This window comes from Sorex fumeus, unplaced genomic scaffold (assembly GCF_029834395.1).
Source record: "Sorex fumeus unplaced genomic scaffold, SorFum_2.1 ptg000047l, whole genome shotgun sequence".
NCBI classification, from domain to species: domain Eukaryota; kingdom Metazoa; phylum Chordata; class Mammalia; order Eulipotyphla; family Soricidae; genus Sorex; species Sorex fumeus.
In genome coordinates, this window is record NW_026606104.1 from 56,970,435 (window position 1) to 56,986,635 (window position 16,201).

General features: G+C 45.7%; 2 protein-coding genes across 2 annotated transcripts in view; one reads left to right on the forward strand and one right to left on the reverse strand.

The window, feature by feature from the left end:
• Nucleotides 1-7,354, reverse strand: part of ZMYND12 (zinc finger MYND-type containing 12) — a 34,629-nt gene extending 27,275 nt beyond the window's left edge. The window contains exon 1 of the mRNA XM_056123501.1: nt 7,202-7,354. Coding sequence (XP_055979476.1) covers nt 7,202-7,311 — 110 coding nt within the window. The 5' untranslated portion in view covers nt 7,312-7,354. The remainder of the gene's footprint in view (nt 1-7,201) is intronic.
• Nucleotides 7,355-7,844: 490 nt separating this feature from the next.
• Nucleotides 7,845-11,844, forward strand: PPCS (phosphopantothenoylcysteine synthetase). Its single transcript, XM_056123210.1, has 3 exons — nt 7,845-8,377; nt 8,595-8,698; nt 10,808-11,844. The coding sequence occupies exons 1-3, from the start codon at nt 7,870-7,872 to the stop codon at nt 11,129-11,131; spliced, it is 936 nt and encodes a 311-aa protein (XP_055979185.1). The 5' UTR covers nt 7,845-7,869; the 3' UTR covers nt 11,132-11,844.
• Nucleotides 11,845-16,201: the final 4,357 nt, after the last annotated feature.

Sequence of the window (16,201 nt, forward strand, 5' to 3'; positions counted from 1 at the left end):
GAAAACTCAAACGCTTGGTAATTAAAAAAATAGATTAAGAGAAATAAAGGGAGAAAAGAAAGCATGTTCTAGATATAAGGAGAAGAGGAGAGAGCCCTGTGAAGTGTTTTTTTTTTCTTTTTGGGTTACACCAGCGATGCTCAGGAATTACTCCTGGCAGTGCCTGGGGGACTCTAGGGGATGCTGGGGATTGAAACCAGGTCCGCAGCATGCAAGGCAAATGCTCTACCTGCTGTACTATCATTTCAGCCCCAGAGCCTTGTAAATTTATTTATAAAAGGCAGGCATGGCATAGCCTGCATGGGATGTGGATGCTTCCATAGTGGAATGTATATCATTGATTTTTGTCGAGTCTTCTTTTCCCCATTTTAATGGGTTCTTTTTCTTTTTTATGGTTGAGTTTAACGTTTTTTCATATCCCAGTGTCTGTATTGCAAACCAGAATGCCCAAAAGTAGAGAGTGAGTATGGGGAATATTGTCTGCCATGGAGGCAGGGGGAGGGTGGTGAAGAGGGGTATACTGGGGAGATTGGTGGTGGGGAACGTGCACTGGTGGAGGGATGGGTGTTTGATCATTGTGTGATTGTAACCCAAACATGAAAGCTTGTAACTTTCTCACGGTGATTCAATGAAATTTTTTTTAATTTAAATAATTTTTTATGTCCTAAAATACCAGAATGTAACTTGCAATTATTTATTTCCATCACATGGTTTTTCTTTTCACTCTCTTTTTAAAAATAAAACTTATTTTAGACACTGTGATTTACAATACTTTAATGACAGGGTTTTATGCATACACATAGTGTTCCCACACCACACCCTCCAACCAAGTGTCCCTCGCTTCATCCCACTCTGCCACCTTTGAAGGTCCGGTCTTTCCATTGGCTTGATAGATTCTCGAAAGCACACGAGCTTTGATTATTGATGGTGATCTATGCTCTTTTTGGTTCTTTATGCTTTTGGTGTTAAAGAAACAGAGCCTAATCAAAGATTACATATTTATGTATCCTTCAAAAAAATTTTTTTTATAATTTTAACTCTTATGTTTGGGCCTCTCTGTAGATGTAAAAGGTACAAGTTTATTCCCAACACTGATTTTAGTAATTTGAGTCTTCTCTTGGTTGGTCTAGCCAAAAGTTTGTCAATTTTGTTCATCTTTTTTAAAGAACCAACTGACTCCGCTTTGATCCAAGTTTTTCTAGTCTGTATTTCATTTATGCAGCTCTATTTCATTTATCTTGGCTCTTCTCTTTAGCAAGTCCTGCCTTTTGCTAAATGTGGGATTGAGTTTACTCTTCTTTTTTTCTAGGTTCCTGAAGTAGAAGACTTGATTTGAGATCTTCCATTTTTTAAACATACATGTTTACAGCTAAAAATACCCCTCCAAGTTTTACTTTACTTTCTCTGCTTACTAAAATTTCAAGTGGGTTGTTTTCATGTTTCATTTATCTCAAAGAATTTTTATTTTGCTCTGTGATTTCACAAGGCAAACGCCCTACCGCTGTGCTATGGTGGAGTGATAGCACAGCGGTAGGGCGTTTGCCTTGCACGCAGCTGACCCAGGCCGACCCCAGTTCGATTCCTCCACCCCTCTCGGAGAGCCCAGCAAGCTACCGAGAGTATCTCGCCCACACGGCAAAGCCTGGCAAGCTCAGCGTGACGTATTCGATATGCCAGACACAGTAACAACAAAGTCTCCAATGGAGACGTTACTGGGCCCGCTCGAGCAAATCGATGAACAATGGGAGGGCCTTTACTTTACTTACTTTACTGTGATTTCAATCCATTGGCTCTCTTAGTGTTATTTCCACACATTCACAAATTCCCCAAATTTTTTTCTTGTTATTATTAATTAGATACATTAAAGGCCATGTTTTGTATGATTTTTATCTGTATAAATTTATTGAAGTTTTTTTTGCTTTTTTTTGGGGGGGGGGTCACACCCGGTGATACACAGGGGTTACTCCTGGCTCATGCACTCAGGAATCACTCCTGGCAGTGCTCAGGGGACCATATGGGATGCTGGGAATCAAACCTGGGTCGGCCGCATGCAAGGCAAACGCCCTACCCGCTGTGCTATCACTCCAGCCCCTACTGAAGTAAGTTTTATGTTTTGACATGAATCTACCCTGGAGTGTTACATATTCACTACAGAAGAATGTGGACTCTGCTGTTAGTAGGCTTTAAGCTTGTTAAACCTATTTGGTTGAGTTTTCTGGATTCTTAGTTTTCGTGATGATTTTCTATCAAGTTGTTCTGTTATACATTACTGAAAATAACATATTGAAGTGAACTTTTCTGTTGATTTTTTGCTATGCTCTGGGCTTACTTTTAGCTCTGTGTTCAGGGATCAGTCCTGGCGAGCTTGGGGGACCATAAGTGGTACCAGGGATCAAATTCAGTTGGCTGCAGGCAACTGTACCCACTGTACTATCTTTCTGGCCCCTTGAAATGAACTATTATTGAATCATTTATTTCTCCCTTTAACTCTGCCAGTTATTGTTTCATGTTTTGAGACTCTGATGTTGGATATTAACATCATGAGTTTTCTATTGCCAAACACTTTAAAAAAACAACTAAATGTGAGAAAGTTAACTGTTTTATCCCATTTATAGCTATTTCAAAACAGGTAACAATTTTCTAGGGTAGGGATCAACTAGCTGTTGTTTAAAGAGCTAGAGAGTAACAATTCTAGACCTTGAGAATTGCATGGTCTCTCCTGTGCGAAGGCCAGACTACCCAAGGTTCAGACAGACTGCTTCATGACGTTCCAGACAGGCCTTCCAGCAGTGTGCCCCTCTGGCACATGGGTTATTTAAAGCAGAGATAAAGTGAGGCCCTGTGCGTTGACGAAACCTCCTAACTACCAAGAGATGAAACTCGGGCCTCATACCTACAAAGAATGAGGACTGTTATAAGAAATACCTTTTCATTGGAGAAAACTCCCTGTCAAAGCCAACATCTCATTACTGAGCATCTGGTCTTCATCGTAAGTCACCCTCTCCCACTTCCTTTCCCATAAAATCCAAAGGCCCCTTTCTCATTCCTGAACTTGCGATACACGCACTCCTTGTGCCCTGTTGGCTTTATAGTCCACTTCTAGGTAGAGTCTTCAGGTGTATGAAATTAAACTTACTCTTTTGTCCCACTCATCTCTCTGATGCTCACTGATTGCTCAACCTGAGAAGGGAGAAGAATGTGGAAGGGAGGGACAAATTTCCAGGCTGTCCGCGAACACCCTCTCTCCTTTCTTCCCTCTGGGATCAAAGCAGTGCAAGCACCGTATGGTCTTTACAAATGGAGAGCACTGTGGAAATGACATTAAGTATATAAAGGATTTTTCAAATAGACAATTACAGTAAGCACAAGCAGTAAACGCACTTAACAGTCAGGACAGAGAAACAGAAGCATCCCACGGGGTATTTATGACATAGGGGTTTGTTGAGTCATGTGTGAAGCGCTTGAAAATATTAACTTGCTTAACTGCTTGAACTTCTTTTCAACTGAAAGCATTTGCATATCTTGCCTTTCTAAATAAGGTGGGTTTTATTTATATATTTGTGAGATCCCTCCATATTCATCTGTCTCACCCGAAATACCCAAACACAGGGTCCTACAAAAAAAAGAGAAAAAAAAAAGTTGAAAAATATGTTCTCAATCAGGGCTCACAATCAAGCAGCGTGTGAGCCAGACGTGTTTTGTTTGGCCACTGTTGTGTTTTATAAAACTGAATTTGATTGTCTTTAGGTAAAGGCATTTATTCTCCAGTTCACTGCTGCTTCCTGCTATTGGATATCACATCAGTGTTCTCTCATTCTGGCCAGTGAAGGCATTTTAATTTTTGTCCAGTATGTTAAGTAAAAGAAAAGATTATCACAAGTGACTCGTACCTACATGGCTGTAATTTACTAACCTACAGTACTAAAGTTTCTTTTACCTTGCTGCCATGTTTCAGTGTGTATTTTAATGTCTTTTCTTTAAAATCTATTTCCTGGAAGCAGTTTCAAAATGCAATACATAATTATAAGCATACAATTATACTGATGACAACTTACTAATCTTTGGGCTATGGAATAATAGATTTTTTTCTCTTTTAGCTTTTGAATTTTCAAATATTCCACACGGAAAATGAATTATGATTATAATCAGGAAAAATTCTTTTGCAAAAATATCTAGGAGCTGGAGATAAAAATTAATTGGGCTACAGCATATACTTTGCATGCAGGAGGCCCAGGATTGATCTCCAGAACCACATGATCCTTTGAGCAATGTCAGGAGTGACACCACCCACCACCACCACCATGTAATGAGCAGGAAGCAGCACAGAGCCTCGCTGGATGTGGCCCCAAAACAAACCAAATATAATTGTTACAAACTTAAGTTGATTATCGTATCTGTTACTATATTTGTTGATTATTTTTAAAAGATTTTTTTTCCTACCAGCACACTCTTCCCCTCACCCCATTTTATTACCCTTCCAGCCAAAAGTAATACCTTCTCCTCTCAACTCACTTTGCAGTTTGTGTGCACCGCCTAGACTAGATTTTCAGACAGATCTTCTTGAGGAAATAACATTTAAACTAAGAACTTCAGAATGAAAGAGACCAGTTAAGATTCCTCGTTGAAAGGGAGGTCTAGTCTCCAACAGATGGAATGATTTAGGCGAAGAAATTGAGGGAAGAAGGGGCTTTAAAAATCAGGCGCTTGAGAGATAGTAGAGTGGGTAGGGTCCTTGTCTTGCACACAGAGGACCTAGGTTCAATCCTGAGCATCCCTTATGGTCCCCTGAGCATCAGCAGGAGTTTTTCCTGGGAGTGGAGCCAGGAGTAAGCCATGAGCATCACCAGGTGTGACACAAAGACAAAAAAGAAGCAAAAGAAAATCTCTGTAACTACATCAAGGAAAAGCGGGGTATGTGTGGAGAGACATAAGAGATAGAGTTTGTGGTACATGCTAAACTGCATTCTTGGGGCTGGAGAGATAGCACAGCAGGTAGGGTGTTTGCCTTGCACGCGGCCGACCCGGGTTCGATTCCCAGCATCCCATATGGTCCCTGAGCACCGCCAGGAGTAACCCCTGAGTGCAGAGCCAGAAGTAACCCCTGTGCATCGTCGGGTGTGACCCGAAAAGCAAAAAAAAAAAACCAAAAAACCTGCATTCTATTTTATTTGCTCGAGCGGGCCCAGTAACATCTCCATTGGAGACTTTGTTGTTACTGTGTCTGGCATATCGAGTACTCTCGGTAGCTTGCCGGGCTCTCCTAGAGGGGCGGAGGAATCGAACTCGGGTCGGCCATGTTGGCCGCTTGTAAGGCGAATGCCCTACCCGCTGTGCTTTGGGGGCTATACCTGGCAATGTTCAGATAATACTCATGGTTCAGTGCTTGGGGGGTTACTCCTGGCTATGTCTTGGATATCAAGTTGTACCAGGGATCAAACCCAGGTCTCCTGCATGCAATACATGCCCTGATCTGTCTGAGCTCCCTCTTCAGTTGCATCTAATTGCAATGAAGAAACAGCAACAACCACATAGCCCTTGCCCTCATGGAACACAGAGCCTGCTGAAAACGACAAACCATGTTACAGTCCCTTCCAATGCAGCCATCAGTGTTAGAACAGAGGATGTATTCGTGCTGGAATAGCACTGAGGGGAAATTTATGCCTTCTGGACGATGCAACAACTACACGGCTTCAGTGCTTGCCTTTCTATCTGTCTTTCACTCTGCTGTCATCCTTCCTTAACAAAAATAGCATGAGTAGCATGTCAGTGCTCCCCATGGCCTCTCAAGGGATAAATGCCAAAATCCTTGGTCTCAGGTCACTAGTTGGCCCTAACTCTCATCTTTATGGTTTAAATTACTACTACTATTTAGCATAATGATTTTCAACTTTTTGGACTCAAGTCCTAGTTAAAAATACATCTCAGTACAGATGTCCACAGAAAACAGTGAAACAAACGTTTGCCCAAATTCAAGTTTCCTTTCTATATAATTTTCTTCTTTAATTGGCGGTGGTGATTTTTTTTCCTGACCTGCTAGTGGGTTCTGAACTAAAACAGAAAATCCAGCAACTGCGACCTCCACTACTTTTCTCAGCTCTCAAAAAAATGCTTTTCTTTCATTCAAGCATGCCCAGCCCTTCCTTCTTCATTGTTTGTTCAGGGCAAACTTGCTAGGACAAGTTCCTACTGACCTTTCAAGACTCAGTTCAAACGGAACTTTTTTCAGAGAAAACATTCCCGACACTGCCCTAGTGACTAGACATTCAGCTCAGAGTTCCCAGATCTCTCCCTGTCTCAGCAACAGCCTTGCCGATTGACAGCCTTGCCCTGTGGAGTCTACAATAATGATGTTTATTTGGGGCTGGGGGAAAACAACCCTGGCTGTGCTCAGGGCTTACTCCTGGTCCTGTACTCAGGGCTCATTCCTAGGAGTGCTCATACAAGGCACCTGGGAGGGCTACAGGCAACGCCTACCATTTCTGGGCCCTGCACCTTCCTTTGTCTCCAGATCAATAGGCAATTGGATATAGATCAATAGGTAATAGGAATAGATCAATTTCCTTTGTCTTCTTGGCATTGAGCCCACTCTGAAATCATCTTGTTTCCCCGCTCTCTACTTGATCACTTTATTATTTTTGCTTTTTTTTTGGGTCACAACCGGCAATGCACAGGGGTTACTCCGGGATCTGCGCTCAGGAAATACCCCTGGCGGTGCTCAGGGGACCATATGAGATGCTGGGAATCGAACCCGGGTCGGCCGCGTGCAAGGCAAACGCCCTACCCCCTGTGCTATTGCTCCAGCCCCTACTTTGATCGCTTTAGAAATTTAGCAGTTACGTACTGGAGGCAGTAATGCCAGTATAAGACAGTGCATCAGAGAGCAGAGACTGGATACGAGGGGGAGCAAGTGGGTTCACAGATGTCTCAAAGCCCCCAAGCCACCTTGAAGGAACCTTGGTCGAGGCCGAAGAGATGGTAGCGTGGAGGGGGCCTTTGCCTTGCACGCTGCCGAGCGGGTTTGATCCCTGGCATCCCGTCTGGTCCACCAAGCTCCGCCTGGAGTGTGCCCGGAGTGCAGACCCCAGGGCAAAGGGGTGCCCCCAGCCCCGCCGCCAAAGGGACACACACTACAACACTGTGCGAGGCCCAGTGAGTGCCCGGGAGAGGAGTCTACTGGGGGTAGCGCTGTTTCAGGGCCTACCAGTAGTAAGTGACCGTGCAGGCCGTGCACACCCGCTCGGCGGGGGCTTCGCACACCTCGCAGCGGAGCCAGCGCCCCTTGGGCACCGCCAGCGGGTAGATGATGTTCATGCCGCAGCGGGTCGCGCTGGCTGGTCTCTAGGGCGGTTGCCAGGCGATGCTGGACGCCGGAGTCGCAGGAACGAGGTCGCCCGGTACCCGGGGCTTACGGGGCAGGGCAGAGGCGTGGTTGGACCGGCGGCACTTGGGAACTTGCGTTTAGGGGGTTAAAGAAAAACCCAAAGCAAAGACTGGCCGCTCCCAGGGAGTCCCCAAGCCGGGCGTGCTAACAGCTCCCGAGGAGTCCGAGTCCAGGAAGGTCCCGATGGTGGCCAGGAGGGGTCAGACCCAGTCGGTTCCTTCCCCCCGGGCTCCGAGGCTAACGTCAGGGGCGTGACCCTTCCCGAGGCCCGTCCAGCCGAGCGCTGGCGTCAGCGCGGGGTCAGCTCGGCCGGGCGGCGCGCGGGACGGGCGGGCGGAGGCGGCGGCGGCCGGCCGCCCGCCCGCTCCCGACTGCGGCTGCGCGGGGCCAGGTGCGCGGCCGGGGGAGGGGGCGTGGCCGGGGGCGGGGCGGGGCCGAGGGAGAGGGCGTGGCCGGCGCGTGCGCAGGCGCGGGCGCGCCCGGGACTAATGGCGGAAGCGGACCTGGTCGCCGAGTTTCCCCGGCCGGCCGGGGCTGCTCGCTGGGCCGAGGTCATGGCTCGCTTCGCCGCGGGGCTGGGCGCGCAGGGCCGCCGGGTGGTGTTGGTCACGTCCGGCGGCACCAAGGTCCCGCTGGAAGCGCGGCCGGTGCGCTTCCTGGACAACTTCAGCAGCGGGCGGCGCGGGGCCACTTCGGCCGAGGCCTTCCTGGCCGCCGGCTACGGGGTCCTGTTCCTCTACCGCGCCCGCTCCGCCTTCCCCTTCGCCCACCGCTTCCCTCCCCAGACCTGGCTGTCCACCCTGCGGCCCTCGGGGCCCGCGCGCTCCGGCCTGCTCAGCTTGGAGGCCGAGGAGAACGCCCTCCCGGGCTTCGCGGCGGCTCTGCGGAGCTACCAGGAGGCGGCTGCCGCGGGCACCTTCCTGGCCGTAGAGTTCACCACTCTGGCCGACTATCTGCATCTGCTGCAGGCGGCGGCGCAGGCCCTCAGTCCGCTAGGTGCGTGCCCGGGGAGCCCCCCGCCGGCCTGCAGGCAGAGCCCTGCCCGCCCCCCCCCCCCCCCGCCGCCCCCCAGGCGCGCACGGCACTTGCACCCCGTCCTGACAGCCCGGGAGCTCCAGCTGCAAACGGGAGCGTGTCCCCCCCCCAGCCCCCCAGACGAGCTCGTCCCGTCCCGCTCCCTGATTCACCCCCCACCGTGTGCTTCTCTTTGCAGGCCCTTCTGCGATGTTTTACCTGGCTGCGGCCGTGTCAGATTTCTATGTTCCTGTCTCTGAAATGCCTGAACACAAGATCCAGTCATCTGGGGGCCCACTGCAGGTGATGGGCGCTTCTCTGCCAGAGATCTGGTCCCCTCTAACCAACCCTGGGTTCATTCCCTCTTGATCTGGAGATGGCCTTTTCTGCATTCCTCCTTGTGCTAGGCACTAGGGATACAGAGCTGAATCAGACACCGCCCTCCCTCAAGGACCTCACTCTCGAAGTGAGGGAGCTGGACACAGGCATAATTACAGTACAGAGTGATCCATGCTCTAGGAGAGGTACGTACACCACGCAGTCAGAGCCTGGGGTGAGTCTCGAGGAGAGGTTTTCTTGGTGGTGGCTTGAATTGTAAAAAAAAAGAAAAAAAAAAGAGGAGGCGAGGGGAGACCGGCGCTGGTAGAGAAGGTGTCACGTCGAGCAGAGGGCACAGCTGGGCCTTGGGCATAGGCTGTGTGCTGGGTGTGGATGGAGAGCCCCCAGAGAGAGCCCTGGGGCTCTGGAGCAGACTGGAGGCAGCTGGCTTTCTAGAAGACGTTCTGTTCTTTAAGGAACTTGGGCTTTCTCCCCGGACCCTCCAGCCTAAGGTCATACAAGTGGGAGAATGAGCTAAGGGTCCCCCACCCCAGAGAAGGTTCCTGCATCAGTAGGAGTGAATTCGAGTGAAGGGTGTAGATTCGTTGGCAGGTCTTTAGTTATTTGCTGTCCTTTAAGGGAGTTTTGCCGGGAGAGAGCAGGGATGTGGTTGAGACGTTGGTGCCTCCTGGAACCTGGAGGCTTCTTGTTCCTGATGGAGTGACAAGGTAGATTTTAAATATGAAAAATGGGCAGGAGATAAACTACAGCATGTACAGTGCTAGCTTTGCGTGTGGCCAGCCCTGGGTTTAATCCTTAACTTCCCACATGGTCCCCCGTGCACCACCAGGATTAACATCTTGAGCATCACCTGGAGTGTCCCAAAGTCCAAAAATAAATAAATATGAGAAACTATTGGTGGGACACTTGCTAACTTTATAGGATAGCTCATTCGTTCATTTCTCCTGTGGAGTACCTAGTATTATGCTAGGTTTATTCTAGAACTTGGAAATAGAGCAGTGAAAAAAATACATAGCTTGTCCTTGTGCTGTGTAGAGTCTTCAGAGGAGACAATAAGTCATGTTGTCTCCTTCTGCTAACTTACTGTGATCCCCTGAGAATTTCTAGGAATAATCCTGATGCCATGCTAGGTGATCATAGATGCTCAGAAGAAACCAAGGATGGTGATTGCCAATGTCATTACTATCACACTTGTTCACAACATATTGTGGGGAAATCTAATTAATAGTGGTTTTATATATTTTAAACTCTGGGAAATTAAGCTTACTCATTATTCAGTTCTATTTGAAAAAAAAAATTACCTACCCCTTAGACGGTATGGAGAACCATACGTAGGAGTTTTGATCAAGTGAGAATAAAGACCAGTTTTCTTTCCTCAATGCTAACTCAGTGTTAGAAGCGTGACAATTTTTTTTCAAATGGAATCAATAATTCTAGCAGTGCTGAGTGATTTTGAAAGTTCATAGGGCTAGGGGGTACTACACTGCCAAAAAAGAAACAAAATACAACTTTATTGAGCCCAAAATCATGTTTGCATGAACGAATGGTTTGCATTGGAGGGGGTGATTTTAAAAATAAAGAGGGTGACACCAAGAAAGAGGGATAGGTGCTTGCCTTGCATACAGCTGGCCTTATTTCCATCCCTGGCACCACATACGATCTTTCTAAAACCAGGTGAGATCCCTGAACACAGAATCAGGTATAAGCCCTGAGTATTGGCAGGTGTGGCCCCAAACCAATAATAATAACATAATAATAAAGGAGGATATTTGAGAAAATGAAGTTCTAAAGATTCAAAATGATGACTGGTCACGGGGGTTAGAGCATCATTCGAAAACCCTGTGGTTTGCCTTCCATTATAAAGCCTTTAAATTTGATCTAATTATGAACCCTAGAGCACCCAGGTTTCTACGCTAAGCATTTTATATGTTGTGAAAACCCCAATCATTAGAAATGCTATTTAAATCAACAGCCAAAACTATTTGAGTTCCTTCTTCCGAAGTTCCTCGTGAGATTGACCTGGGAGCCTGTGACCGTTGTTTGCTTATTAAGGTTTTTCTGTTTCCAATACAGATAACAATGAAGATGGTACCAAAAATGCTTTCTCCTTTGGTTAAAGACTGGGCTCCCAAAGCATTCGTAATTTCTTTTAAGTTGGAGACGGACCCTTCCATCGTAATTGATCGGGCACGGAATGCTTTGGATGTTTACCGGCATCAAGTGGTGGTGGCTAATATCCTTGAGTCGCGAAGATCCTTTGTGGTTATTGTCACCAAAGACTCAGAAACTAAGTTATTGCTATCAGAAGAAGAAGAAGAAAAAGGTGTAGAGATAGAAGAGAAGATAGTGAATGATCTTAAGTCTCGACACACAGCTTTTATGTGCGACAAAAACTGAAAAAGCCTTTCGTAGAGGATGAAAACTTGTTCAGTGGACCAGGGCTGACAGACGGTGAGAACCAGAATAAGTCCTTTGCTTTCGTAAATTCAGAATGAAAGGAAAAAACAGTGATTAATCTTCAGGGTTTTGCTTTGGTATTTGTCTTCTCAAGGCCGTTTTATACTCACTGAAAATGAGAACAAAGGCAAAACCATTATGACTGAACCGGCTAACATATGTCTGGATATGATCTTGAATTTGAAAATGAACACAGACAGTTTCTCACTTTTTTCAGAGGAGCTTATTGGAAATTGTATCTCTCAAAATATATCTGTGAGGGCTGAAAATCTTCATACTGTAAAAGAATTAAAGAGAGAGGAGTGATAGGACAATGGGGAGGGTGTCTGTCTTGCACTCGGCCGACCCGGATTCAGTCCCCGGCATCTCGTATGGTCCCATGAGCACCGCCAAGAGTAATGCCTGAGTGTAGAGCCAGGAGAAATCCCTGAGTATCGATGGGTGTGACCCAAAACAGGAAAAAAAAAAAAGAAGGATGTATAAATGATCTTTGAAAATCAAACATTTATTGGTATCTACTATATGCTAGGCTGTGGGAATTACGAGGATTCAAGAAATGAATAAATGTGTAGTCTGGGACATGAATCTATAAAAAAAAAATTAAGTGCAATAAATAAACAATGTGCCCAAAAACTGATGCAGTAGAAAGGATGTGTTGTTTTTGTTTTCAGTTTATGGAAGATGGGAGCAAGAAAAACACTTCCCTGAAGATAGATTAACCTGTCCAGCAGAGGTTCATAAATTTGGTTGACCTACTAACCCCTTTTTAGAAAAAAAATTCCTCAGTATACGCGTGTGCATCTTTGTTCTTTAAGTGAATAAACAAAATATCCTCGAGTTGCACCATACCACTACACTCCAAGTTCCAACACCCCTCTTCCCTCCCTCCCCACCTCATATAATATCACCTGCTGTGGGAAACAACTGCTCTGGTGATGAACTTTCCCCTACATGTGCTTTTTGCATCTTTTTCTAGATTCACTTCTTATTTGGGTTCATTTACCATTCAGGGGCTGGAGCGATAGCACAGCGGGTAGGGCGTTCGCCTTACAAGCGGCCAACATGGCCGACCCGAGTTCGATTCCTCCGCCCCTCTCGGAGAGCCCGGCAAGCTACCGAGAGTATTCGATATGCCAAACACAGTAACAGCAAAGTCTCCAATGGAGACGTTACTGGGCCCGCTCGAGCAAATCGACGATCAACGGGAGGGCCTTTACCTTTACCTTTACCTTTACCATTCAGATATTTAGGACTACTTTTGAAACTTAACCTAGGACTGGGTAGGGGCAAACGGTAACATCTTCCCTAAAGCAGCATTAATAAAGAGTCTGGGCTTTGGAGTCATTTCGACCAGATTAGACCTTTTCAGCTGTGCGACTTGTTTTGTGAATTTATACAAATGACTTAAACTCAATTTCTTTAAATAATGGGGTTAATAAATCTCTGCAAAGTAATTCTTTTTGCTGTGAGGATTAAATTTAGCATTATAACACATTAGTGTGAGGCCTGGCACATAAATCACACGCATTAAGTGGTTGCCTGGATTTTCTCACTTAGCAAGGCAGTACCCTGGTCTTTGAATTATTGAGAGGCTTTCCAAGCTCCTCTGTTTGGGGTTTTGTTTGGGGTTGGGAGTACACAAGAATTGAAGTTCAAAAAAATTTCCTAAATTATTGGTGCAGCCTGAAATTTGAAAAAGTAAAAACACACCATAAAGATCAAAAGGTGCTGTGATTCACATTTGGCAAAAAACACAACTTGTGATATTTTATGGAGTCGGGAAGAACAGTCCAGAGTATTGTATCTAACAAGAGTATATGCGTATGTGCTTTGAGCTTTGGACTTTGAGGCTGCACTTGGCAGTGCTCAGAGGCTACTCCCAGATAAGTGCTTGACGGTTACTTCCAGCCATGCACAAGGGGACCACGTGGCATCAAGGATCAAATCTAGGACTCCTAGTGTGAAATGTGTACTCCAGCCCTCTAAGCTGTTTCCTGGTCCAAAACATTAGAGTTGAAAGATTTGAACAGAATGTTAATATTCACTGAAGTACTTTATGGAATGAGAAGTGTGACCTTGCGCATAGAAAAATACTGTAGCAATCAGGACTGTTCTGGAATGAGGAGTACCATTGGGTGATATTTTTAAATTAACTTAAGGTCCAGTTGGCAAAACCTCACAAGCAGCAGGCTACTTATTGGCAGTGGCTGCAGTACTGAAGTAGAGGGCAAAAGATTCTGATGCTCTTCCCCACATTTATATCTTCATATGAACAATGATGGCAATTATCATCTTTGAATGTCCAATGAAGGCATATGTAGTTAAAAATAATGATTTGGGTTTTTTTTCTAACATAACTTCCTTTGGAGTCCTGTCTTCCTAATGCTCAAAAACAATCAGCACTTCCCTAGGTGAAATTTAAGTATTTCCATTTCAGCTGTTTCCTCAGAACACTTAAATGGTACTTTCGTATGTAAAATTTACAGAAGTATTTTATGTAACAGAAAGCGGGAATGTGTGAAGAAAATGTAACCAAAAGAAACATGAGTCAATGAGAACAACTAAACGATATAGGTTAGAGGAACCAAAAACCGCTTTCCTGAGGAAGTGAGAAGTGTCCTTGAATTGACATGGAGGACTAAAGTGATGGCAGTTGCATTTTAGATCAGGAAAAAAAAAAACTGTAAAATCTTATCACGCCAAAGGTTGTATGTTCACGGGCTCACTGGACGACACTGTTTCACCGCCTACGTTAGGTGCTCTTGAGCCACTGTGTGTGGCCTGGATCGGAACGGCTGTTGGCCAAGGGCAGACGGAAGAAAAAACGGGGGCCAGGCCGGTCTATATCAATAGTAGTTTATTCCAATCCTCTTCACTCCTGTCTTTCTCTGCCTCCTTCTCTCCTGTGCCCCAGTCTTGGAAGCTCTCTCCTTCTGGCTCTGACTCTGGATCTCTGGAGCCCGAGCTCTCTCACTTCTGACCCCTTTTCCGAGCTTACGTCTTAGTTTATATAGCAGTCACATAAGGCGGTGACATAAAGGTGGGTTGAATACTGACGAATCAACAAAGAGAGGTAAGACCACTCCTCCAGGAGATTAACTCAAGGATAAAATCTCATCTACAGAGATTACTTCAGATTACTAGGGGATCCACCCAAGGGTGGGATCCCAACAAGGGTGTGTTCTTCCTTCAGTTAGTAATCTACTTAAATAGTTGTAATAAATCTACTTCTAATATTTCTAGCAATGTCATTCTGTATGAGCACAGTAAGAGATATAAATTTAGTTTGGTTCTTCCTGAGAACATCTCACTATACATTTCGCAGTCCTCAGGCCAGGTTAATCTTCCTAGCTCCAGCAGGGTCCTAGTCTCGTCGTTACTTACTTTTGGATCATGACAGCATTTGTCCATGATCATGCCCTCAACTTATAGTTGAGTATCGTGGCTCTTTGGCCTGGCCCATTTCGATGCCAGGGTAGCTCACTGCTTGCCCTGGGTCCATTCAGTTCCTCGTCGGGACCTTGCTTTTGGGGTGCTAGGAACTAAGGGCAACTGAGTCAAGAAATCAGATGCCCAGGAGTAAATATTATTCGGAGTCAATCAACTCCCAAGTTACAAAGCATAATATTAACTGTCTTCCTGTGTCCACACAGACAGGACATTGCTTACAATACAAGTTCAGTGTTCTTAGATGGGTGTGACCTGACAAACCTAAGCTACCTGAGGAAGGACAAAAGAGTGTTATCCTACAACCAACCCCCAACAACAGCAAAACAGTTGGAAGTGCTCTGATATGAGAGAGGTTGCAGCACTTTAGAAAATAAGGGATAATATTGCTTATATCCAGATAATGAATGTAGCACTAGAAAAGCTTTGGAAGAAATCCCTGGGAAACCAGAGCAAGACTAAGAAAGGTAAATACTGTGTTTGGAGTACAGGAGAGAATAAGGATCTGCACAACAGGAGTAAAACTAAGCTTCAAAGCACCAACTCAAATCTTGTAATATAAGCGTGCAATGAATATGATATAAATTGAGCCAACACTAACATTTGTGCCATTTAGAAATGATTGTTTTGCATGAGGTAGGAGAAGTGTACATAAGATTCGCCTAAATTCAATGCTCAGAACTTCTAAAGGGCTTCAGCCATAACGTTAATTCTAAGGAAGTTTAATTTTTCACCTTTACAATAGTAAGTCGGGTTCAAAAGTGTGCAATGAATATGATATAAATTGAGCCAACACTAACATTTGTGTCATTTAGAAATGATTGTTTTGCATGAGGTAGGAGAAGTGTACATAAGATTCGCCTAAATTCAATGCTCAGAACTTCTAAAGGGCTTCAGCCATAACGTTAATTCTAAGGAAGTTTAATTTTTCACCTTTACAATAGTAAGTCGGGTTCAAAAGTGTGGTGAGGGGCCAGGAAATGATGGGTCTAGGTACAGGATGGCATCCCAGATTCCATCCCCTCCCTGATGGTTCCGGACCATCTCCTTCCCTGCATAGTCAGGGATGCACTTGAGCACGTGCTAAAAGTGTACCCGGGATCGTATATGTGCCTCAGAGAGAGAGGGTCAGAGCTAGACCTAAAACTCAAAACTTCTGACCGAGGGACCTAAGCGATAGTACAGTGGAGAGGGCATTTGCCCTGTTCGAGCCTTGGCTTCCCATACGGTCCCCTGAGCCTGTCAGGAGTGATCACTGCGTGCAGAGCCAGGAGTAACAAGTAATCCCTGAGCACCAACGGGTGTGACCCCAAAACTAAGATAAAATTTAAAAAAGATCCAAAACCCAACCAACTTCTGACTCAGCGGCTTCTCCTTTTGAAAGTGGAATTCTAGGGGCTGGAGAGATAGCACAGCGGGTCGGGCGTTTGCCTTGCACGCAGCCGACCGGGGTTCGATTCCCAGCATCCCATATGGTCCCCTGAGCACCGCCAGGAGTAACTCCTGAGTGCAGAGCCAGGAGGAACCCCTGTGCATAAAACAAAAACAAAAAAAAAGTGGAAT

Coding starts and splice junctions, on each gene's coding strand:
- PPCS (XM_056123210.1), top strand. CDS start 7,870: ATGGCGGAAGCGGACCTGGTCGCCGAGTTTCCCCGGCCGGCCGGGGCT. Junction 8,378..8,594: donor GCAGGCCCTCAGTCCGCTAG/GTGCGTGCCCGG, acceptor TTCTCTTTGCAG/GCCCTTCTGCGATGTTTTAC. Junction 8,699..10,807: donor CATCTGGGGGCCCACTGCAG/GTGATGGGCGCT, acceptor TTTCCAATACAG/ATAACAATGAAGATGGTACC.